At 36.2% G+C, this 23479-nt stretch overlaps 3 protein-coding genes across 3 annotated transcripts; all 3 read right to left on the bottom strand.

The window, feature by feature from the left end:
* Positions 1–2259: 2259 nt before the first annotated feature.
* On the bottom strand, positions 2260–2862 carry LOC110772798 (beta-amylase 3, chloroplastic-like). The gene is made up of 2 exons (XM_088250636.1): positions 2583–2862; positions 2260–2438 (listed from the first exon to the last, which is right to left on the bottom strand). The coding sequence occupies exons 1-2, from the start codon at positions 2860–2862 to the stop codon at positions 2260–2262; spliced, it is 459 nt and encodes a 152-aa protein (XP_088106762.1).
* Positions 2863–4473: 1611 nt separating this feature from the next.
* LOC110772802 (exocyst complex component EXO84B) lies at positions 4474–10393 on the bottom strand. Its single transcript, XM_021977270.2, has 7 exons — positions 9987–10393; positions 9630–9727; positions 7747–8794; positions 7124–7639; positions 5951–6139; positions 5155–5291; positions 4474–4902 (listed from the first exon to the last, which is right to left on the bottom strand). The coding sequence occupies exons 1-7, from the start codon at positions 10128–10130 to the stop codon at positions 4740–4742; spliced, it is 2295 nt and encodes a 764-aa protein (XP_021832962.1). The 5' UTR covers positions 10131–10393; the 3' UTR covers positions 4474–4739.
* A 7716-nt stretch (positions 10394–18109) lies between these two features.
* LOC110772819 (ATP synthase epsilon chain) lies at positions 18110–20196 on the bottom strand. Its single transcript, XM_021977295.2, has 2 exons — positions 19951–20196; positions 18110–18318 (listed from the first exon to the last, which is right to left on the bottom strand). The coding sequence occupies exons 1-2, from the start codon at positions 20132–20134 to the stop codon at positions 18290–18292; spliced, it is 213 nt and encodes a 70-aa protein (XP_021832987.1). The 5' UTR covers positions 20135–20196; the 3' UTR covers positions 18110–18289.
* Positions 20197–23479: the final 3283 nt, after the last annotated feature.

Genomic DNA, 23479 nt, shown 5'->3' with positions numbered 1-23479 from the left:
CTTAATATTTAATTACACCTAAGCTAAAAAGGTGGATTGTGCGTTTGCCATGTCATCACTTAACAAAAAACCAAACGATCAAATTAACGAAACATGTAAATTGGTCGAATTTTAAAACGTTAGGTCATAAATTGATAAATTGGTGCTCTATGGATGGCTAGTGATTTGCAGTGAATTATCTGGAATAGTTGAATATTGTAATTTTGGTATGTTTCAAAATTCGTAAGGAAAATTCCTGCAATCTGTGGGTCAATTTTTTTGTAGTTGATGCTAAAAAGCATATACTGGAAACTGAAATATGACTTCCAACAATAACAATCTGTGGGTAATTTTACTTATTTGATAGTTTTTGCATAGTTACTTCACATAGGTAAAACTACGATCAGAATTAGTATAAGACCGCATGACACATGTCACTCATAACTCGTGTTGATCCGTACATTGATGTGTCGCCCATGCTGATATTAGAATTGTGTGTTTCTACGATGATTAATGAAGAATGATTATACACTAGGTGCTTTTCATCATATAATTGCATTGCGGTAAGGAAATTTGTATTTATGGGGTGCTATGAAACTTGGGAAGATTTTTCCTTTGGGTGTCTAAAGACCATAATTTATAAGCATGTGTTCATATTTTGGCATGAAAAATTGTGCAAATCATCATTATCTACAAATTGGGTGGTACATGGAACATATAATTGATTATGTAACAAATTTGCATGATTATTGCTTTCGTCTGCATATCAGATACACATTGTATTTAGTAAATAACAATGAAATAAATTGTTGGAGTTAATTCTAAGATTCTTGGAAGTAGGACTTTTCGCTTTTGTTTGATTAGGGTTGAATATGGTGAGTATGGTACTTATTAAAATTACATTTGTTTCACAATTCAATATATCTTTTTTAGTTATTTTATATTAGGGTAAATTAGTAATTCAATAAATAGTATGATAATAGGGTGTACTCAGTTAATTTTAGGGTTCGTTTAACATCACTTTTTTATTTTTATTTTTCACTTGAAGTCTAATTCTCAACTACGAAAGGTACAAAATAAAAATAAAAATAAGTCACATGCTACATTTTATTTTTAAACAAAAAATTCAAAATTAAAGTCAAAGAAGAAATAAAACCTTATGAAACACCTTTTGTTTCGTCATTTTATAGAAAAGGAAATCTTTTGTGATGTCTTTTTTTTTTAATTTAAATTGAGCTTTATTTTAGGTAATCTCATAAGGGGAATATTTTTGCTCACCATATTAATCAAAGGAGTATGCTCACCATCACCCTTAAATATTATCCTGTAGTAGGTGATAGTCCACTTAGTAGATGTTGGGAGTTTAATTTCATGTACAACACCATGAAGGCTCCCATTTTATAGGTACCTATACAAGATTAAATCGTGGTCCTTTCTTGACAATAAGTCTTCCAATTTAACCAGATTTTGATGCTTAATTGTCCCCATTGTTTGAATTCCTCTAACCATGCTCGAACGCCTTTTTTATTGCGCTGCAAATACAAGCTTTTTGACAGCATAATCTTTGTCTTGACTTGAGCCAAAGAGGCCTCATAGATAGTGCCATGGGCTTCTTTCCCAATGATATATTGATCATCAAGATTTTTTGTAGCCTTTATTATTTCGTTCAATAAGGAAATTAGTGACTCATCCAGTATGAATATTAATAATCAATTCATTTAGTATTATTATAAAAGAAGACTATTATTAATTATGATTACATTTAATTCATTGTGATTGCGTTTAATGTTTTATAAGTGACTCATTTAATAGGGCCATATAGGCTGGGCCCATTGGCCTACCCAGGAGTTTGAAACTTTTAGGCCCCATTTGGTTCACAGAACGGATTTGAAGAGAAATCACTTCCCATGTCATTTCCCAAGGGGTTGGAAATGAAGGTTCATTTCCCATGGTAATTCTGGGAAAGTAATCAAGAAATACAACTTTATTTCCTTTCATATGTTTAGTTTATGTAGGAATGTAAAACAAATTTTGTTTAATTTTCCAATTATACCCATATAAAATCAAATAAAAAAAAAGCATCTAATGCTATATTGTAATTCTAAATTGTTAATGGGGACAATATAGTCATGAAAAATGTGTATTTAATGTTGGCTAAATTTCCCAAACTTTCCCCCTAATTTCTTATGTGAAAGGCAACGATTTCCCATGCATGGACCTACCAAACATGGGAAAAATGTGTATTTAATGTTGGTTTAGATGTTTTGTTAGGGAGATGTGCTATAGTCCAAGGTTTCCATCACACATCTCCCTAACAAAACGTCTAAACCGACTATAACACTCAGCCCAATCATCAAACATGTCCAAGTCTAGTCTCACATTGAATGAGAAGTTAGGCCTTTCTAGCCAACTGCAGTAAACCTTAGACATCTTCACGACTTGTTTGATGAAATCATCATCTAAACAAGTGTCAACAACTTCAGCTTCAAATGGTATGTTGGAGGTCCTATTAGCTGCAATCAGACCTCTGAGAAAGCCCTCTGGGCTACTGTATTTGCTCCTCTGTTTATTGTCTTGGAGGTCGAAAGAAGAGCATCACATACTGAATCCATAAGTGACAAGCATCTGAGCCACTGGTAAGTACCTGTCTCTTGCTGAAGTGTTGTAGTACCCCGTTGTGAGCTCCGATGGGTGAGACTCTGTCCGATAATACCAATATACAACTGGTATCTTTGCAGACAAGCTCAAATTGGTACCCAAGAAAATATCACGAGCTTCCTTGCAAATACGCTTTCCATGCATAAGCAGCTCAGATCGGCCATATTGTGAATTCCAAGACTTCACACCGGCACCTATGAAGAATGTCTCATCAATAGCCCCCATCAATTGCAAATTAACTCATTCACATCCACGTGCAAACATAAACTGCCCAATATATACAAGTCAGCATATATTATAACTTATCGAGATAGCTCTTGAAAGTATCTTTAAAAGCCATCATAAAATGTGCATACACTTGTATTGGTGTACGCCAATTCAGGAGAGGAACATCATCACAACTGAGAGATATGTATTTGGAATATTGTCCCCCAAATCTATCACAATATGCTAACTCTGGAAATTCAGTACTCTCCTTCCTCACCCAAGGAGAGAGGACAAACCTTCAATGCAGAAATAAACATTCAGTGCGCAAATAAAATATTCATTCATGACATCTAATAGTTAATAGTTAAATGTGCTATGAACGTGATTTAGGCTGTAAGCATGCAGATGCAGTGCATTGCATTAAAAGTATTGTTCAACACTCAAATCTTGTGGTCAAACTCAAATTGTTAATGGATATTTGATTACTGAACCAAATAAGAAGAAACCTATACGAATTAATGAATTACAAAGTACTGCCAGAGATGGTGACATCAATTTCTACTTCTTAGCTTAATTATATTTAGCATACCTAGAATTAGAATAAGACTACTTTGACATAAATAAATGTATTGTATGTTCTAATTCAGTCCATCAGACTGTGTACATCACTAGCTACCATTTAGGGCTCGTTTGGTACACCGTATTAGACTCTGGATAAGAGTAAATAGTCAATGTCAGGTGTTTGGTGTCTACTTGTATTATTTAATTACCTGACTAACTAATACAACTCACACACTCCGGTTTAGATAATACATGCTTAATTATACAGCTAGGAAAAAGAACACACATGTTCACGGGAAAAATCCAACGACGTTATTTTCATCTTCTTCTCCCTAGGGTTCTTCTCTACTATCTTCTCCAAGGTTATTCTCTTCACTCTTCTCCAAGTATCCATCTCTCTCTCTCTCTCTCTCTCTCTCTCTTTCTTTATATATTTCCTCTTTTATTAAATTTTTGCGGAAATTAGGTTATGAGTTTTCCTTTTTGACGTTTTTTTTTTCTTGTTGTATTGGAACAATACATGCGGCTCTATATCCAACTCAACAATCAAATAATCAAATAATCATCATGCGTCTGTGTATCCAACTCAATACATGCTGTTGAGTTTTTCTTGTGTTTCACAACTCAATACATGCTGTTGAGTTTTTCTTGTGTTTTTTTTATTTATGTATTTCATCTTCTCCAAGTATCCAACTCAATAATAAAATTATCATCCCAAGTCAGCAATTAGAACAATACATGCGACTATGTTTACAGCTTACTAAAAATTTCCTTGTAAGAGAGATGCAGGTTTCTTAGGATTTAATGTGGTGGCAAGGCCACGACATTAGTCAAGCAGAGGATCCGGATCTTACAATAGAACCTTACACATGAGAACGACTATCCATGGCAAAGGCGAGAGATTGAAAATTTTGACAAATGATCTTCAATTTTACAGGCTTATCCCTATAGCACCTTCAAGCTCATTTATAAGCAAACGCAAGAAATCTAATTTTATTGGTTGCCAAGACAACATAATCACATGAAATCAGGTGATGATTGGACATCAATACAGACTCCATCCCACACTGGTCAAAGAATTATACAAACTTGTATTTAAAATTAAACAATTGCAATCAACAACTTTACAAACTCAATTATTCAAAACGAATTCCTACCCATAATTATGACAACAAATATCATCCTACAGAAATGTAGGGCCTTACACTAGAAAAAGAAGATGACAAAAATGACAAAAAGGATCATGGTCGACAAAAATTATATTGGAGGGAAAAAAACTTCTAAGGATACACGGATGGTTTTCTATTTAATTTACAGGGATGAAACTGACCGCCTCAGGAACTCCCATGAGATCTAACAGACGAGATTGATTGTGCTGAAACGGAAGCAGTTGGGCTGTTAAGATCCCGGTCCCCGTTTGCGGCTTTTGGTCTTCCACTCAATCTTTCTATTGCATCTTGACACATGTCATTGAACCAGTCATCTTCCGGAAGCACACTGAAATAAAAATAAAGCTCAGCATAAAATAAATCAACTGTTTAAAAGCTACCAGGACATTTTCCAGTTTAACTTGTGCTTACATATACAACAAGCCGGCAATTTTTATCCGTGTGGGGATAGAAAACTAGAATAAGTTGCAATTTCATACTACAATGTGTATTGCTGCTTCAAATATGTGCATTTATGTTTATGCGTACGTATATAATTCAAGATGATGATAATATTAGGAAACTAAATAAAGTAGCATACCTATTGGGATCCATGCCTGTTGCAGAAAATGCTGTCATGGCTTTCGATATGATCTCATTTACAACTCGATTCAAATTTCGAGATAGGTAACGACCTTGTGAAGCAAAGCATATGACAAACTTCATATCCAGATAGAACTGCAACAGATAAAAGAAGTTATAATAAGAACATAATTAGTAGGACATGGCTGGTTGGGGTGGGAGGGAGCATTGGGTGTTCAATGAGGCAACTCCTCAAAATTATGACGAGAAGACAGCTGTGATATATCATTGAGTATGAGTCCTCGTTAGGATAACCCTTTAATATGATACAATTTCTGGTCAGTAATCTGCATTAAGTTCATATTTCTAATTTAACAACAATTTCATCAAAAAGTTGTAGGCATGCAAAGATTGTAAGTTTTTAACCAATGATAGGCTGTATAAATTATCAGTTAGTAAACTGGGAAGCAAAAGGAAGAAGATAAAAAAAGGGAGTGGCATAACATCTTGGAAGTCCTTTTCATGCTTGATAGGTTGGGGATACAGTCAGCATTGAAAGATTGATTGCAAAAAACTAGAGCTATCACTGTGACAGGCCTTCTACTCTCCCCTCCCTCTCTCAAAATAGACCAAGCCATGATTTTTCCTTCCATCCTATTTTCTTTGTTTCTTCTACATTTTTTATCTTCATTTACTTATTTTCTACTTTGTATGATATAGGTCCTTCTCACATTGCTAAAACAGAACAATCTTCACATGAAAATACAATGCAACACATACAAAATAAATAGATGGTGTGACCAGAAATTCCGTACTTGTTGTAAGCCAAGAGGGCCTAAAGGCCTTGGCCCATCTTCAATATCATCCCAGAAGCTTTGGTCTTCCGAAAGCCACAATATGACAGTTTCTGTCAGTCTCATTAATAGCAATGTAGCAAATCTTTCCCTGCCTACAAACATTTCTGCTGCTATACTGGCCATTCTGTTTAGTTTTACAAAAAGTTCCTGGATTGGGAAAAAATAACAAAAGAAACTTAGGACTTGAAAAAAAATCAATAAGAAAAGCATGTAAAAAGTAGAAAGTGTTCAGATCACTTGCATGCACCACAAATAAGTTGAATATGCATATACACATCTAAAGGGAGATATCATATGCCCCCTGAAATTTTGGGTCAATTCTAATGTCCTTAAACTTTAAAATTGATCAATGCCTCTTTGGAATCTTAGATTGTCTCAAAAGCCTTTGCTGTTAGTTCGGATAGTCAATAACAAACCAAAAGTATAGATAGTGTAAGGATGGCATTTCACACCTGAAGCTCATGTAACAATACCATTCAAGGTAACTAAGTAAAGTAGTTCAATTTGAAGGTACTGTTGACACTAATGCAACAGAGACATTAATATACAAATCTGTAGGCGTCCAAGAATACTTTGCAAATAAGTTCAATTTCCATATATGCATATGATATCCATATACATAGAATCTCTTTTCTGAGTATAATTGAACGGCACCTAGAGTATTGATAACCATAATTATCGTAAAAGAATTTTCAAGTCTTGAAAGGGGGAAAAGGATAAAATTAAAATAACAAATAATGCAATAATTATATATGTACATGTATGCACACATGAAGAACGATTAGTTGTACATTACATAAGATATACATGTATTATTAATAGACAAAAATTAATTATACATAAGATATTTCTTTTATAGCAACGTTGATCCTCCAACAAGAAGTCAGAAAACCCTTAGAAAAATAAAATAAATTTAAAAAACCAAGTTGTCAGGCAAAGTGCTAAATGCACTCATAACCATAGAGGACATGTATTCTTCTTTAACAATGATATGAAACATGCAAAACAGATTAGCAGAGGACTACTTTGAAATGAATACCACTGACTAGCAATTGCAGGTCCGTTATAAAAAAAGGAAAAGAAAATAGTTCAAACAGAAATGACAATAGAGAAAAGTAGTATTCAGCATACCTGGAATATTAGGGATGGAAACCACTCAACCTCATCCACATTCCCATCCATGTTTATGTACATATCAGCAGAAAGATGGCTATCACCATCCTCTGTGAAAATGAGATCTAGAGCATGCTGACGACAAAAACTATCTTTTAATCTATCAACCGAGCTGGCCAGACGCCTCTTCCACTCCCTTTGCTCAGGATGCCGGTTTTGCCTATCTGATGATCTTCTACGAAGATCATCCCTGTATGCAGCCTGATTCAGTGGAGACAGCTTCATGGCTGCACGTGGAAGCAGCTCATCTGCTAATAATGATGCATTCGCCAGCAATGCAATCTGTTGAGCTTCATTCTCAGCTATACGAACAATTTTATTCCCAGAACCTTCAAAGTTTGCTTCTTCCTCCATTGAACCCGGTAATGCTTTTATGAGCATGTTCACATATGAATTAAAAACTTGGAGCAAACCTTCCAATGTCTGACCACCCAATTGCATACTGAGCAATGGTCCTACATCCTCAAAGAAATCCTGCAAGATCAGGTAAATTATGAAGCTAAAATGAAACGAGGGATGACACACACACACACACACAGAAACTTAATCAATTGATTTTATGCGGGAGAAAAATCATTTACCTGGACCATCAAATTGAATCGATGTGCACTACTTGTGAGTTTATGTTGGAATGCTGTCGTATTAAGGGATGTACTTGAAGGCCTGCCAGGTTGCCGTGTAGCTGTTGGAGCATATGTAAGAACCCAGTCATCAGCAGCAGCTAGGGCAGCAGTGCTTTCTTCAATTCGTTTTAAATTAGCTTCTAGTGCTTGTTCAACACTAGGCCTAAAGAGTTTCAAAAGCACAGGACAAAGTGCCAAACCACGAGCTTCTAACAAGGAACAATGACCTAATGCTATTTGAACACACTCTGCAGCAGCTCTTAATCCCCCAGCAGCTGCTGATGAAGCCAATGCATGCCTTTTAATGAGAAGGGCAAAAGCCTCGGTTTGCTTTATTGCCCACATCACAAGCTCGGAAGTATAATCTGTTTCCTTGCCAAATATAGCCGAGGAATCACTGGCAGCTTGAGCAATAGCAGAGAACACCATCTGTGAGAGTGCAGCAGTATATGCTCCTCCATATGAGGTGCTCGATGGACGAAGGCTTTGCATATTATACTGATATCTTTGGAAATGTGCATTGAGCAGCAAACTGTGTGCACGAGGGCCATCCCCAAGCCTTTTAAGTGCTGATATAGCTGCACGAAGTTCACCACCGCGGGTCGAAGGCTGGCAAGCAGCCTCGGCAAGCTGATCAGCTAACCTTTGCCTGCGCTCGACAATAGAGTTCTGCAGAGACATGAGTAAAGCTGGATCCAACAGCTTCAGTTGTTTTGCTTCAGCAGCCACACGTTCGCCTTCATCCAAGGCATCTAAAGCTTCATCCACTCTCCTCTCAGCCAACAGAACATCCAAGAGATCGGGAAATTCTACTAACCACTTTTCCAGGTCTGAAGGTTCTTTATCTTCAGAAATTAATACACCATTTGCAGTAGAACCTTCAGAAACAGATAAGGAACCAATATTAACTCCTTCAGCTAGACCATGAATCAAAGCAGCTTGAGTAGATAGCAGGTTTCTGATAGAAGAAAGCTCCCCCTCCAAATCTGATATCTCTTTGGAAGTGCTGTGAGTAAGAAGTGCAGTTAACATAAAATCCAAATTACACTCAACGAAGAATGGTGTATCAAAAGAAATGACTCCATAATTGAAGAACAAACTAGTTTAACCTTCCAATGGAATGTGAAAATGGCATTTAAGTTAACTAAATACATTAAAGTTACCCATACAAGAGTCGATTATGCAAAAAGGTAGACAGGAATTGGAAGTTCCTAATTACAAAAATGAAAATATCAAATACAATCACTTTGAGTGTGACCATATTGGCAGTAAATTACCTTGGATACCAACTTTTATCAATCATAAAACTAAAGCAACAAGAAAACACACAAAGGTACAAAAACCGAAAATGCTTCAACTCTCACTTAAAGAACAAAACACAATTACTATGCCTTGCACCAAGTACAAATAAAATTTTGGATCTCAAATTTAATTAGCTCTGAACTCTGAACAAGTTGAAAGAAAAAATCTGGGTAAGCCTGCCATAAACACAGCAGCAAAAACCAAACTACTAAGAAAAGAAAACTTGATGCGTCCATGCAACCGATTTCATTGATAAAATTTCATACTACGTGAAATACAATTTAAATGAACCAACGGAGTGTCTTATACTTTTTACCTAGAGCTAGAAATGGTGGGAATATTTTACATACTACACTTAAAATCTAAAGAATCTCGCTATCCAAATATTGTGTCAAATGTGTCAAAAACTAACCCAAATACCCAAGCATATACCAAGCAAATACAATGCTGTTATAGTGAAGCACCTCGGAACATGATTGCATATGAAGGATGTAACAAACTCACAAACTTCTCACATTAACCATTCAATGAAAACTCACCGTATGAATGCCGTGTAGTTAGCATAGACACTTCTACGCATTTCCTCGGCAGAAGCTCTCTTTAAGTCCAAAAGATATGAACATAATTGTCTTATTTCCTGCAAGCAAAGTTCAAGTATATAAATTTAACTTTGGCCCTTTGAAATTTCGTAATTCCATATAAAATCGAAGTTCAGAGCCTATCTGGAAATTGCTAAAAGAAATCAAATCCTACGACTAAGCAAAAATAGCACTGCATTCATAATTCTAACATAGAGTTCCTTCTTTCTCAACTTTCCCATGGTTTCTCAGCAACCAAACAGCGGAACAAATCAACGTGTATATCTATTTATCTGTATAGCAAGAGCAAAAACTGACCTTTTCATTGAGAGAGCATCGTGACTGAACATAGCCTTGGGAATCGAACTTATCAGACTTGAAGACATTGAGGCCTTCCTCGAGCTTGATGCCGTTCTCTTTGACCGGCGTGCCTCTGGACCGAGCCGTCTTCGCCGAAGCCATCAGTCCACCAAACAGATCACAGATCAATCAGCTGAACCAGCTCCAAAATTAGGGCTCCAAGGAGCAAACAGGTGACCGATCCAAGGAGGGTAAAAACTGTAATTCAAATTTATTCGCCGACAGAAATTAGGCCATGGAAATTGAGCTTCTGAGCTAAGCGAAGAGAGGGAACGGAGAGAGAGAGTCGTAAAGAAGCGTGTTTTGGTGAAGAGATAGAACCAGCCAAGCCAACGCGACTGCGATGACTAATTGGTTTTTGGATGGAGGGACGGTTTTGTTTGACTGCGATTTACTTAACATTGACAGCAGTTAATAATAGAAAGGAATAAGCTCTGACGCTGATTTACGCCTTCCTAATTCTTCTGTGTTCTTTATTGAGTAATTATCCTTTCACGGAATAGGTAATTTTTGAAACTTACCCAATTCATGTGTAACAACACATAACCTTCGTGAATTGTTAGCGTATAGGTTTCCTTCACACAATTAGTTATAAAAAAAATACATTCGTGCATATATAGATTATATCAATTGATTAAAGCAACGAGCATGCTCTCTTGCACTCAAGTTCAAATTGAATTTCTATTTATGTCCGGGGAATGTGATGGTTGGTGGTGGTGAAACCTTATTAGAGTTATATAGCCAAAAATATACCCATCCTTCATATGCCGATTGTCGAACATGATCAAATTATTTTTCATTATAATCTAACCACCCTTTGTGATGATTCATCAAAGACACCCTTAAAATACAAATCTACTTTCCACCAAACATAAAAAGAAGAAATACTTGGAGGTGGAATCTAAGCACAGGCTTCACAGCCTGTAAAGAACAGGTTAGCACTTGCATATTTACACATAGTTGTTTCCTCTTTTCTATGTTGGATTAGGAATACTATGCGATATAATACTATTTTTTATTGCTAAGTTAAGCCAGCTAGCACTTCACAAATCATGAAAGAATAAATTACACAAACCCTGCATATATTTTCTTTTGGAGATTATACAAACTAGCTAACAGCCAATTAACCAAACCGAATTAAGAAAATGACAAAAAAATTGTCGATGAAGCGAGTAAGAAGTTTGTAGCTCAAGTGGTCAAGAGCATTTACACATGCTCTCGATGTCCTAGGTTCGATTTTCCCCTTCTCCAATATTTGTTTGTATAAAATTAAAAAAAATAATAAATAAATAAAAAACACAGTCCCAAGCTACTCTTATCACCTTTTGGTTACATAAAAAAATTACATTTGCATATAATATTGTTCAAAGCAATCGTCACACACATGTAAAATAATCTGTACATTAACTAATTAAAAATTATATTAGCTTAAGAGTTATGTATAAAATCTGGGTTTTGTATAATTACTTTCAGATGTAACGAATACACCAGCAGGAGGGGAGCTATAATAATATTAATATTGCAAGAAAAATGAATTTCATGAGGGTGGTACTTGTGGTGATCTTATACATACTTTGGTTCTCAAAAAAAAAAAAATTAAATAAAAAATTACACTTGTATATTTGTCAAACTCGTAAAATAAAATAGTCTAGATACATGAGTCTTTTATTTTATAAAATATTTCTGAAAATGGCTTATAATAACCACAACCTCAAAGCAGACCAACAGCCATATAATTTATTTTTTTTGGCCAAAGACCAAAAGCCATACAGCTATTCTTATCACCTTCTGGTTACATAAGAAACCATTTGGAGTAATATTATTAAATTGTTTGAAGCAATGATCTTACATGCTGAATAATCAATCTTCATATTAAATTTTATTTCCATCATTTTAAATTATTGACTTAAAGAAATATTGTATATTATATCATAAATTTTTTTTTTTTTACATTGGAGAAAAGAAACCCCACTGGGTATGGTAGTAGATTACTGGGGGTTCGATCCTGGGTGCCATAGGAGAGGGAGAATCGATCACCAATGTGGTGGGAACACATTGGCTATACCATATGGGTTTGATTTTGTATATAACTAGTTTCAGATTGTAAAAGAAAACACCAAGAGGAGAGAGAGCTATGAGATGGCAAGATAAATTAATTAACTGTAAGAGGGTACTTAAGGTGATGATTATGGTGCTGATCATAATTAAGCTTTCTCATTCTGTGGTAGAAGTTGATCATCTTTACTTGGATTGGATGAAATATTTATTAAGCCTTCTCTCCTGTCTGGGCCTTCGGATGAAATAATTATAGACCATGGTTTTATTTGGTTGCCTGTAAGACCAAAATGCCATCGCAGTTGCATTCGAAGGGATTGTAAGGCGGTCAAACCTAATCATGACTTCAATTATCAAGAATGTATGCTTAATTGCTAGGTCAAGTGCATCTACATGCCTTAAAATGAAGGGAGTTTCACTAAAATACCCAAAATGGGGGCTAAAATTATAAAAATACCCAACACCCAAAACACTTTATAAACATACCCAAAACTCATTATTACACACACTCAAAACCCATTTATAAACATACCCAAAACTCATCATTACACACATACCCAAAACCCATTTTGGATATGTTTCTATGTTTAAATAGTGCTTGGGTATTTTTATAAATACATGTCTAGGATTGGGTATTTTTATAAATATCTATAAAACTAATGTGTACATGTTTTTTATTTTTTGTGTATACGAAACAATGAGGGTTAATTAATTTTTTCTAATTAATTACTAACAAAGAGATGTAGAATCCTTATACCGTCATGCTAGGAAAACCACATTTTATAATATCACCTCTTTAATCGAGGTGGAGCCCACCAATATATGGGTTTTACCTCTATTAGAGAGATAATACAGAAGGTGATATATAGAATGTGATCTCTCTAACATTTTAAAAAAAATAAAGCACCATGTTTTTACATTATTACCATTTGAATATATTTGAACATTTAACATATGCTGACATAAGGAAATGACCGAGCTTAGTCTACCCAATACGAACGTGACATGTGGCCCTATCCGGCTATGTAGGGTCGGCTGCTGACCACACACTCATAGTCCGACCACTAAACCCCTGAGAAACTAACATGTTGTCAAACAAAGATGAGTCATGTGCCAATATTAGTGCAATCGCCTATACTTCTAATCCGGTTTTTCATTCCTGCACATAACATGTAGAGGTTGATTATCATTTTGTTTGTGAAAAATTGGTTAGACACGAATTGGAAGTTGGTTCGTCAAAATTTGAGCAAGTGGCAGATATTTTCACAAAAAGATTATCCTATGCACGTTTCTTTCTTTGATCTAATCTGACAGTGCGAGATTGCCCCACCATCTTGCGGGGGTGTGACACACAAACCATTTTGGAAATCACTCCATCATAATTATACGATTGCAATCAACTCCAATTGTTTTGATTATATTTTCTGTTAATTAATTGTAATTTACACCAACAAGGGTTGGTTCAGTTGGTAAGGTCCATGTACTGTGTGTAGTTCTACCAGTTTGAGTCCCGCTTCCAGCATTCCTCATTAGTGCACGATCTGTAATTTCTTACATAAATTCATATTGGTGGCAGTTGACAGTTAGGTGCCACGCGTAAGTCATTCCGGCTCTAGGTTGTGGGTATACCCTGACGCTGGTGGTGAGAGTAGCCAATCTTCCCCTAAACTTTTGTTCACCAAAAAAATTGTAATTTACCTTATATAGCTTTCCTTCCTTCTCGGGATGTTTGACTTGTAAACAATCACTGTATAAATGAATCGGTTTTCCTCCTTCATAATCATTGAGGTGAGATACAATTCTTCAACGTTCACGTAGTGTTACTAATTCAGTTATATAGGTAGTGTGTGCTCTTTATTAATGCAATATTCTATGTTCATAAAATATCAATCATGTTGTCCACCTCAATCATTAGTAATATTATGTGACGTTGCTACCATAACATTAAAATTTAAACGCGCCTATATTAGACCAGCCTAAAAAATTCATTGAGTTATAACAGAGAAAATTGAAATGCAAATACTCTCGTGATGGATTGAATCAAATATAAACTACTGTCGTAGATTGTAAGGCCTCGTTTGGTAGGCTGGCCTGGACTGGTTAGGATTGACATGTAAGTACTGGATTGGATTGACTGGGATTTTAAGTCCAGTGCAGTTCACTTTTGCACCAAACTATGGACTGGATCAGACATTGAATGCAAGAGGGATCTCTGATGCATGTAGAGTTTTTTCTTTTTCAAACTGGAACCAAATGAAATTTTTTAACTTTTTGGCAGAGATTGAAGAAAGAGGCCCAACTTTGTACAAGAAATATGGAACCACCCAATAACAAGAGTTGCCATTGTTGCCGATTGTAGCCTCTGAGTAATAACAATTAGTAGTTTTTGAGGCAAGGAAAAAACAAAAAATCTCACAATACCAAACCGAAAAGAGAACCCATGGCATCGAATCCAAACTAAAACTTATATCAAGATCTAACCATTACCCAATCTCATATCAAGATAATAATAAATATCAATTTTTATATAAAAAGCATAAAATTCAATGCAAAAATCACAATAGTACAGACGATGCAAGGAGAGAGAAGAGATGAGAGAGAGGATAGTAGAGAGAAGAAGGCAAACCACTAGATAACAGAGTACAGACGATGTGAAGGAGGCAGAGGGAGACGAGGCGCTCAAATTCATTGTAAACCCATGTCTATCGATGGGTTTGGAGTCCCTTGTTATTCTGGATTGGTGTCCAAGAGCCATGTCTAGTCTGTAATGCATTTTAAGCTCATCAAACAACAGACTGGACCCATGTCCATTTTAATTGAATATATCCAATCCAGTCCAGCACACCAAACATGGCATTAAGGGAACCCAAATCAAATGAACTCACGGCTTTCCTTTAACAAAAGTGGAGATGAGGCCACCAAACTAAACAATCATTGGCAATGGCAACTACCGAAATTGCATGCTATAATATCCAATATCAGAATTGTTTTTGTTAAAACTCGTAAGAATATAGCCCCCAGAGATATGGTTATTTTTTTATATTATTTATTCTTAGAAGTTGCTTACATATAAAGCCGCCCTACACATTCAGCTATTCTTATCACCTTTTCCATTACGTACCAAATCATTCGAAATATATTATCGTTTGAAGAAATCGTCACACTGATAATTTACAAATTAAGTATGTATGAAGATTAGTTTATTATTTTAATTACTTAAATACAGAAGAGAACAATGTCATACTAGAAAGAAAGTAAAAGACTATAACCTTTTCAAACAAGAAAATAGAAACCATAAATTTTGGTTTAAGATCTATAAGATCAATCTTGTTCTCTTTTTTCAAACATGGACGCAACCTCTCCTTGTCCATATATATAGAAAGGTATCGATCTCCATGCATATGAAACTCGAGCTGTCGAACCAGACCGCGACACATATGCATCCCTACCCTTGTGAGTGGACAAGATATTATATATATATTAATTATACTTGTTTATTATGTCAAAACTCGTAAGAAGAAAACAAAAAAGGTAGATTATAAATTCTTACCAGCCGCCATACATAAGCAAACGTGTAACTTTAATTTCTCAACCACCTTTTTTTTAAGTGGAAGATTGACTACTCTCACTCCAGTGCCAGGTCATACTCACAACTTCGAGTCGAAAGGACTTACGCGTGGCACCAAACTGCTAATTACTACGGGTATGGATTTATGTAGAGAATTACATATCGCACACCAATTTGGAAGCTAGACTCAAACATTAGTGGGACTATACACAGTGCAGGGACTTTACAAACTTAACCAACCTCATTGGTTAGTTTCTCAAACACCTTTTCATTCACATAAGAATTGACAAAAATATTGTTGTATCTTATTGATCAATTTTCATTATAATAAAATAATAAATTATATATATATATAGTATCTTATAAATCATGGGTTTATATTTATATTACTTTGAGATAATTAAGATGGAGAGTGGTAAGAGAACTATGGGAAAATATCTAATTTTGATGATCCTTGTGATTATGTTAATTAGGGTTTCACATGCTGCAATGGAAGTTGCAACCACTTTTTACCTGTTATCTATAGTTTTCTCTTCTTCTTTTTTCCTTCCACAAAAGTGAGTACAATACTTCTTAGGTCATCGGTGATCGTTATGAGACATTTTTTTTATTTCGATATTTAATTATATAGACAAGTTGTACTACGTGTAAGTGTGAATTTACTTAGGAATTGGCTTAATTTCCTAGATTTGTAATTGTGTCCTCATTGTGTAGATTTAGGCCTAGTTTTTAGGCAAATTAACTTGGGCCACAAGACTTATCCAGATTGAGCAAATCAAGGATTGACTATGTCTACAAGGTAATTTGCATTTGCATATCATATTAGGAAAACTATATTTTTGTGATTTAGTTTTATTAGGAATGAAATTCATAATAAAATCAATCAGCAAAATTGTTTTCCTCTTTTTCACGTTAAAACCAATTCTTCTTTTTCCTACTCTTTTTGGAACGTGATTTCTCTTGATATAAAACAAAGCTTGAAGACCTTTGTTACTTACTTCTGCAAAAACTGATTTGAGAGATTTATATTGAAAGAAGCAAAGGTGAGTTCATGAAAAATTAGAATGATAATAACTTTGTGAAGCTTTTTATTTCTAGTTTGCATCTTCATATTTCATATTCCATATTGGAAGCTGTGTGCTGGCATGCTTGTTCATGAGGATCATCGATTCGAGAGAGTTCAAGCAAGGACTGAGTAAGGCAAGACAAAAGTATTGGATAGATTCTTGTTTAGAGTTTATCTTCTTGAGTCTTGTAATAGTCCATTCTTAGTGGATTTCTAGAGGTTTTTCCTGGTTGGGTTTTTTCCTTTGTACCATTGGGGTACAAAAATTCTTGTGTTAATTTACTTTTGCTGCAAGATTTTATTAGTTAGATTTGGGATTGAAATCCTTGTTCAATCATATTCCGGTTATCTATTTACTCTACCTGAGGCACGATTTCACTACGTGATCATACTCTCCACATAGATTAAGCAACCAAACCTCTATACAAATAATTAATGTATGCTAAACTTTAATAACGTCTGCTAAGTAAAACTTTAAGCTGACATAGGCTTGAATTAAATCATCCTTAGCCATTGGCTTGTGTTTTCCTTTTCTTTTATAACGTTTTTAGCTAAGCAGAATGTAACGTTTAGGGTTGTATGCCATTCAGGATGCTTAATTGTCAATATTATTATCATTATTGTTTTCCCAATAGGCTTCTCACGTTTGCTGTCAATTTGGCATATTCAGGGGAGGACAACAACGTAGAAACCTGCTACAACAATTGCAAGAAAAAGTATTAGTTCATGCTCACGCTTGCTGTCAATGTGGCATATTTGGATAACATGTGAAGTTATGTGCATCTGTGAGTACAAGACCCTGCACAAAAATAATGGATTGATTGTAATGTTGAGTGATGCATTTCCTGTGGTGGATTCAACCCACAGAAGAGATAAGATCTAGAAGATCACAGCTTCAAATAGAAGCTTATTGGGCCTATATAGTATATAAGGCTCCACATTCTCTGAAGCTTAATTTCAATGGACCGTGAAAGTCTAATTGATTCAGCTGTTTTTTGAGGGTAAAATCGGACCGTGCCCTCGCCTACCTCTACTACCAGAGCAGCTTCAAGTTTTGTAATTAGAGATTTTAATGGCTTCCCATTATATTAATAACAGATGTGAAGTGCCTTGGTGCCTTTAGACTACCATTTCAAATGTCCAGAGGTTTGCTCACGGATTTAAATTTAAGGGTGTGTTCCGGAAAGCCAACTTTGTTGCAGCCGCACAGCCAATGGATACTCTGAGTGGTGGTTGCCCTAGGGGCTAAGGCTCCTTGTAGTGTTCCTGTTTTTTGGTACTTCTCTCATAAAAACAAAAATAAAAACTGACCTTAATGGACTACAGGTCAAGTAAATGAATAAGTATTCTCCAAATCGTCCAAATGAAATGCAGATGGAGGAACTTCTAAAATTGAGCAAGGTCAATACATCATTATTATAACAGAAAGATCATGCAGAAACACAGAATACAATCCAAGTCTGAAAGTTTTGGGCATCAAAAACCCGATATAATCACATCTATCAAAGCGACAACAAAAGGAAGAAAGCATCTGTGTAACCCAAGGGCATGAGCAATCCAATATTTTTCAACTCAATCATCAGGTGTGTCCGTACGGATAGCTGTCAGAAAACAAAAAACACCCATCAGAATACTGGCCTGGCGGAATATAGATTCGTTATTCACAAAGTTCACAAATCAAATTACCATGAAAAAGCATGCACTTTCATCAAAGCCAAATATTAACTACAATCGATTATTAACATACTACCCATTCACACATGACAAAAATTTAAAGTATTAATATACTATTAGGAATCCATAGCCATTGCATTGTATTTTCTTCATTAGTTAGCAGATCCAAAACAATACAACACTCATGAATGGCGACAGCATTGGAAATAACAAAAAGTTCAAGATAAATATTTTCAAGAATCTGAAATCAGCCTTAAAATTTCATAGTCTGCCAGATTTTCTTCATTAGTTAGCAGATCGAAATAAGCACCATCCCCTTGAATCAAAACAGCTCACAGTGGACACTTTAGAAAACACGCGACATTAACAAATCAAGTCTCAATCAAAATCTCCTCATTTCAACACCAAAGTGAATGCTCTAAGAAAAAATGTGCTGCCGAATTGTTCCTGTCAATCATGGGCTGTAGCCCTATGGTTCTAACTCTACTCCCCCTCTTCTGGGGGAGTTATCCTGCGGTTATCAACTTATACTTAGGCAGCTGAACCCAAAGAGGAGTCACAACTAACTTAAAGCAACAAGGTTAAGCTGAGATATACAGAAGGATTGCAATTCATTTCACAACAGAAGCCAAGATCACATGCTAGAAGTTACTTTTATTTACTCTTCGAGCAAAAGGGTTAAAAAGTGCTCTAAGATGTATTTAGATATCATCCTTGTACACATGAAATAAGGAAAGAAAATGTGGTCAGCATTAACATATATCTGTTAAATTATTTCATCCTGCTCAGGTTCTATTTTCCTACTCTGCTTTTGCAAGTACTGCTTCACAAGGTATACAGCCCCTTGGAGCACACGATAATACCCCAGCAAGTGCAGTAATTGCAATCCCCGACTAGTATTATATGTTCTACTTACCCTAAAAGAAAACAGTAAGGGGAAAAAAAACGTCTGCGGCTATTATAAATGGTCCAAAAAGTCTTAAAAACTGAACAAAGAGTGCATTGCCTTAATACCCATTTGGGCTAAACATAAGGTGCAAAGTACAGGGAGACATTTTCATTTCACAAATCTCAACTCGGAAACTTAAACCATGCGATCACAACATGCTTTTGACGTGGGTGCTTTAGTTATAACAACCCAGATTAATCTAAAAGATAATAACTTTGATTATTTGAAAAAAAATCATAAATTGGAAGAAACCTCGTGAATCTAATGTGCTTAATTAAATCAAATGCATTTTCATCATTATTTGTTAAACCGATAGAAAAATAAAAACTTTCAAAAGTTCATCATGTGAGCCACTCATTCACATCAAACCAATCACACAATCCAACATTGCAAATCGAACTCAATTAGCCCATCATGAGATTAAATCTCATTTCACAAAAATAAACGAAATTTCAATTCATCTGAAAAATCCCAGATTCTAAACGCACAGATTGAAATCACATACTAACAACGATAAACGGATGAGCTTTTAAACAAGCAAATAAGCAATCAAACCAGAAATGAAAACCCATGATCTGAAATCTGAAAGAAAAAGTGGGGATGAGCTTACTGGGAGTCTCAGGCTTGCCATCGGTCCACTTGGAGACGGCAAAGTGTACCCTCTCGCGAGATATTGCTTCAGTCTTGTAAGGCTCCTTGAGGCAATTCCGAACCAGATTCGCACAGATGTTTGAGTAGGTGATGTAAGTCATACCGGCCGCACGCCAAAACGGCACCGCTGCGTTCGACGCCATTGTCTTCTTTCTTTCGCTCTCTCTGTGTGACAGTCAATGTGACCTAGACGACCCCCCTTCAATTTCAGTGGTAGTTAATCCCAGAAGCGCTTGTAAATGGGCCGGATCGAGTGGTTTTGGTTTCTCTATGTATTGTGATGAGGCCGTGAAGAAGGTCCAAAATACCCATCAAAAGCCCAAAATAGGCGAAAACAAAAAAGTCATTATGTGTCTTCTTCTCCTAATAATGTTATATTACGGTTAGAATTGATTTGATTTAGTCATCAAACGAATAGCATAATTAACAAATCAATCCATTTAGTGATCGATTTGGTTTGGTCATTTCTCCTCATGAAAAATTAAGCAAATATTCTATATTCTCTTACAAGTTATTTACACTGCAAAACCTCATATGGTTTCAGAAATAATATGAACACCTCCTGAGGTTTCTAATTATTTTCCAAAAATTGATGATCATATAAAAAAAACTTAAGCAAATGAAAAAATTAACCTCCTGTCTGCCGCGCAAATCTCACGGCCTGGAGTTCCGGGCCGAGGGGATATGCGTTGACACGCGGTTTCCTGCTTTTGGGTGCGGTGCGGTTGTGCGCGGGCGTGCCAGCACGGTCTACCGTGCGTCGAGATGTTTGAAGCGGGTGAAAGTGTTTAAATGGTGCGCCTGTTTGGACTCGTCTTCTAATCAAACGATTGTAGCCGAGAGAGGAATTAGTCTCGGCTGTTAGGTTCACGGCCTGAACTACAAGGCCGTTGAGTGGTGGTGCTGGTGGGTTTCAGGGCGGTGCTCCGGCGCGCTACTCAGTGAGCGGCGGTCGTATGATATATGGGGTGAATGAGCGAATAACAGAGATGGTGCTCCGGCGCCTTGAAAATCAAGGGTCGTATGATATATTGATGAATGAATTTTCCTTACAAACTAACACTACTCCTAGAAAAGCAAGTAAAGGTATTGAAAGTGCATTACAGGAAAATATAAGTTGCTCCGTGGGAGGCTTTTGTTTGGTGTTTGAACCCTTTGAAAGTGGTCCTGAGTCTTGTATTTATAAGCAGAGCTCCTGGAGGGGTAATCGAGGCTGAAAATCTGCATGGTGGAGCCTGATTAGCGCAAGTGGGTAGTCCAATCGACATTTGGGATCGTGAAGTATGGTGGTGTGACCCCATGAATCCCGATGAATCTCGGCTGCCGCCCTGAACGTGGGTTCTGCGCTTCTGGCCGTGGAGACGCATTTATTGCTCTGGTGGCTGGTCACCTAATCTCTCAAGCTGCAAAGAGCTTTGTGAGAATGTTGGCGTCTAATCACTCTGATCCCTGTCACCAAATCCTGACTCCAATCACTTCCCACCATCCCTCGTGCATTAAATGCTTATTCTTGGCCAGTGGGTTTGCTGCAATAAACAGAGGCCTTGCTTCATTAAATGGAGCGTGGGACCCTGCTGTCACGTGATGATCTGATTTTATTGCCTCTGGCCGTGACTTTGCTTGATCTCGGCCTCGGCCTAAAATCGAGGCCGAGATGATCGTGCCTTAGCAATTTTTCTCTTGTTTTCCCGGAATGCCAAGCATCCTGTCAAAACGCTGCGTTCTAGCTCCTCGAGAAAGAGAGACAAGGCCGAGAAGAGGGGTTCCTTCGGCCAATTCGTGGCCGTGATTTATTAGGTACAAACACCTCCATGAATGTATGTGTAATATAATATCATAGGCGAACTTTGATATTTGAAGATTTTGTTTATATAAAATCATCAATCTTTGGATCAAATAAAATGGGTTATGTGAAAAAAATTTAAAACCTCAAGGGGTGTTCATATAATTTCTAAAACCTCATGGGGTTTTGTGAAAACGCCGAAAATCTCAGGAGGTGTTAGTGTAAATAACTCATTCTCTTAGAGCACTTCCAGCAGTGCCATGGCAACACTATTCACATGATATTTGAGGAGAGAAATTTGTATAGATTTTTAGTGTGGGAAGTGAAAACTATGACTAAGTATTTATTTTTTTTTAAAAATCTGAATTTTTTTTATTTTATTTTTTAAATTTTTGTTGCTGACGTCAGCAAACTCGAGCTTGAACTAGGCCTGATCTTGCCTGAGGGCCGGCCTGGTTTCGTGGGCCCCAGCAGCTGCCCCCCCAGCCTGCTACCGTGATCCAGTCACTAGAAACATGAAAGAAATGTTCTTTCTTTTTCTTTTTCTTTTTGTCCAAAGGTCTAAAGCTCAATCTTTGTTATGCTAATTTCAATTTTTCAGGTGCACTTCAGGTCAAATTCTATGGATCCGTTCAAAACGTGGCCTTTTTTGGAATTTCTACTGGCGATGGGTTTCGACTGGGGCTTATAATGTATCTTGAGCAGGGATGGATTTTGACTGGGGCTTTAGGGTTTAGGATTGATGGGGTTGCTGAAGGAGATATAGCTGGTTGAGGGGGTTGGTGATAGGGTTGCTGGGGGAGGGGAGTGGCGATAGGTTTGGTTTGTCTTTTTCTTCTTCTACTTTTTTTTTTTTTTTTTGGGATCAATTTTCCTATTTTTCTTTATTTTTTTTTTAAAAAATAAAATTTTAAAATGATTTAACTGAAAATTGGATGAAATGTTGAGGATTTAGACGGTAGGGGGGAAATTGGAGGAAAAAAAAAGTTCATATCCTTAATTTTCTAAGAAAAAAGAATAAGAGGCTAATTGAAAATTAAGTACAAGTTCAGGGGGCAAATTATTAGTATACCCTTATTTCTTAATATATATTGGTTTGATATTTCTTAATATATATTAAGTATGGGCTTAATATATTTAAGCACAGGGGAAAATGTGCAACACAGATTCCATAGGCCAATATCACATAACCCACAGGAAGAATCATTAGTCAACTACTGCCTCACTCTATACTCATTGGACAGAATTTTTCCTTGGAAAGCAAGGCAAAAAAATATTTGCAACTTGGGAGGAATTTTTAGCTTCCACAGAAAAGCCCAACAAGGCTCAGGCCAAGAAGGGTCATCAAAGAACAACCTATAAGCAGTCTTCACAAAGAAAACACCATTAGAAAAAGGATGCCATATTTGAGATCATATAAAGACCCATGAACCGCATGAGTACTAACAATTTGTTGAACTAAATTCTTAGAGCATCTCCAATCCATATGTTAAATTGCAACATGGACATGAAATAACAAAAATTGAAGGTTAAAATTGCTCAAACTGAGTAGTCAAATTCTACATGAATTTGAAGGCTAGAAAAGATATGTCAAAAATAACACATCAAAAAGCTTGATGTCAAAAAAAAAAAATTATATTTTTTTAGTCATAGACCCTACTATCATTCACTCTATTTTAAAACTTTATATATCATATGAGTCCCA

This window comes from Prunus avium, chromosome 3, assembly GCF_965620075.1.
Source record: "Prunus avium chromosome 3, drPruAviu1.hap1.1, whole genome shotgun sequence".
NCBI classification, from domain to species: domain Eukaryota; kingdom Viridiplantae; phylum Streptophyta; class Magnoliopsida; order Rosales; family Rosaceae; genus Prunus; species Prunus avium.
The sequence above is the reverse complement of the archived record's forward strand: the minus strand, read 5'-3'. Positions and strand labels throughout refer to the sequence as shown.

Bases quoted from the DNA above. Each gene is read 5' to 3' on its own strand.
- LOC110772798 (XM_088250636.1), bottom strand. From the start codon at position 2,862: ATGGGGGCTATTGATGAGACATTCTTCATAGGTGCCGGTGTGAAGTCT. The intron at 2,439-2,582 runs GTATGTGATGCT...ACACTTGTTTAG, and splicing joins GCTTGTCACTTATGGATTCA to ATGATGATTTCATCAAACAA.
- LOC110772802 (XM_021977270.2), bottom strand. From the start codon at position 10,130: ATGGCTTCGGCGAAGACGGCTCGGTCCAGAGGCACGCCGGTCAAAGAG. The intron at 7,640-7,746 runs GTAAATGATTTT...CTGATCTTGCAG, and splicing joins GATTCAATTTGATGGTCCAG to GATTTCTTTGAGGATGTAGG. The intron at 5,292-5,950 runs GTACGGAATTTC...TATCTGTTGCAG, and splicing joins GCCCTCTTGGCTTACAACAA to TTCTATCTGGATATGAAGTT.
- LOC110772819 (XM_021977295.2), bottom strand. From the start codon at position 20,134: ATGGCGTCGAACGCAGCGGTGCCGTTTTGGCGTGCGGCCGGTATGACT. The intron at 18,319-19,950 runs GTAAGCTCATCC...GTTTTCTGACAG, and splicing joins TGGCAAGCCTGAGACTCCCA to CTATCCGTACGGACACACCT.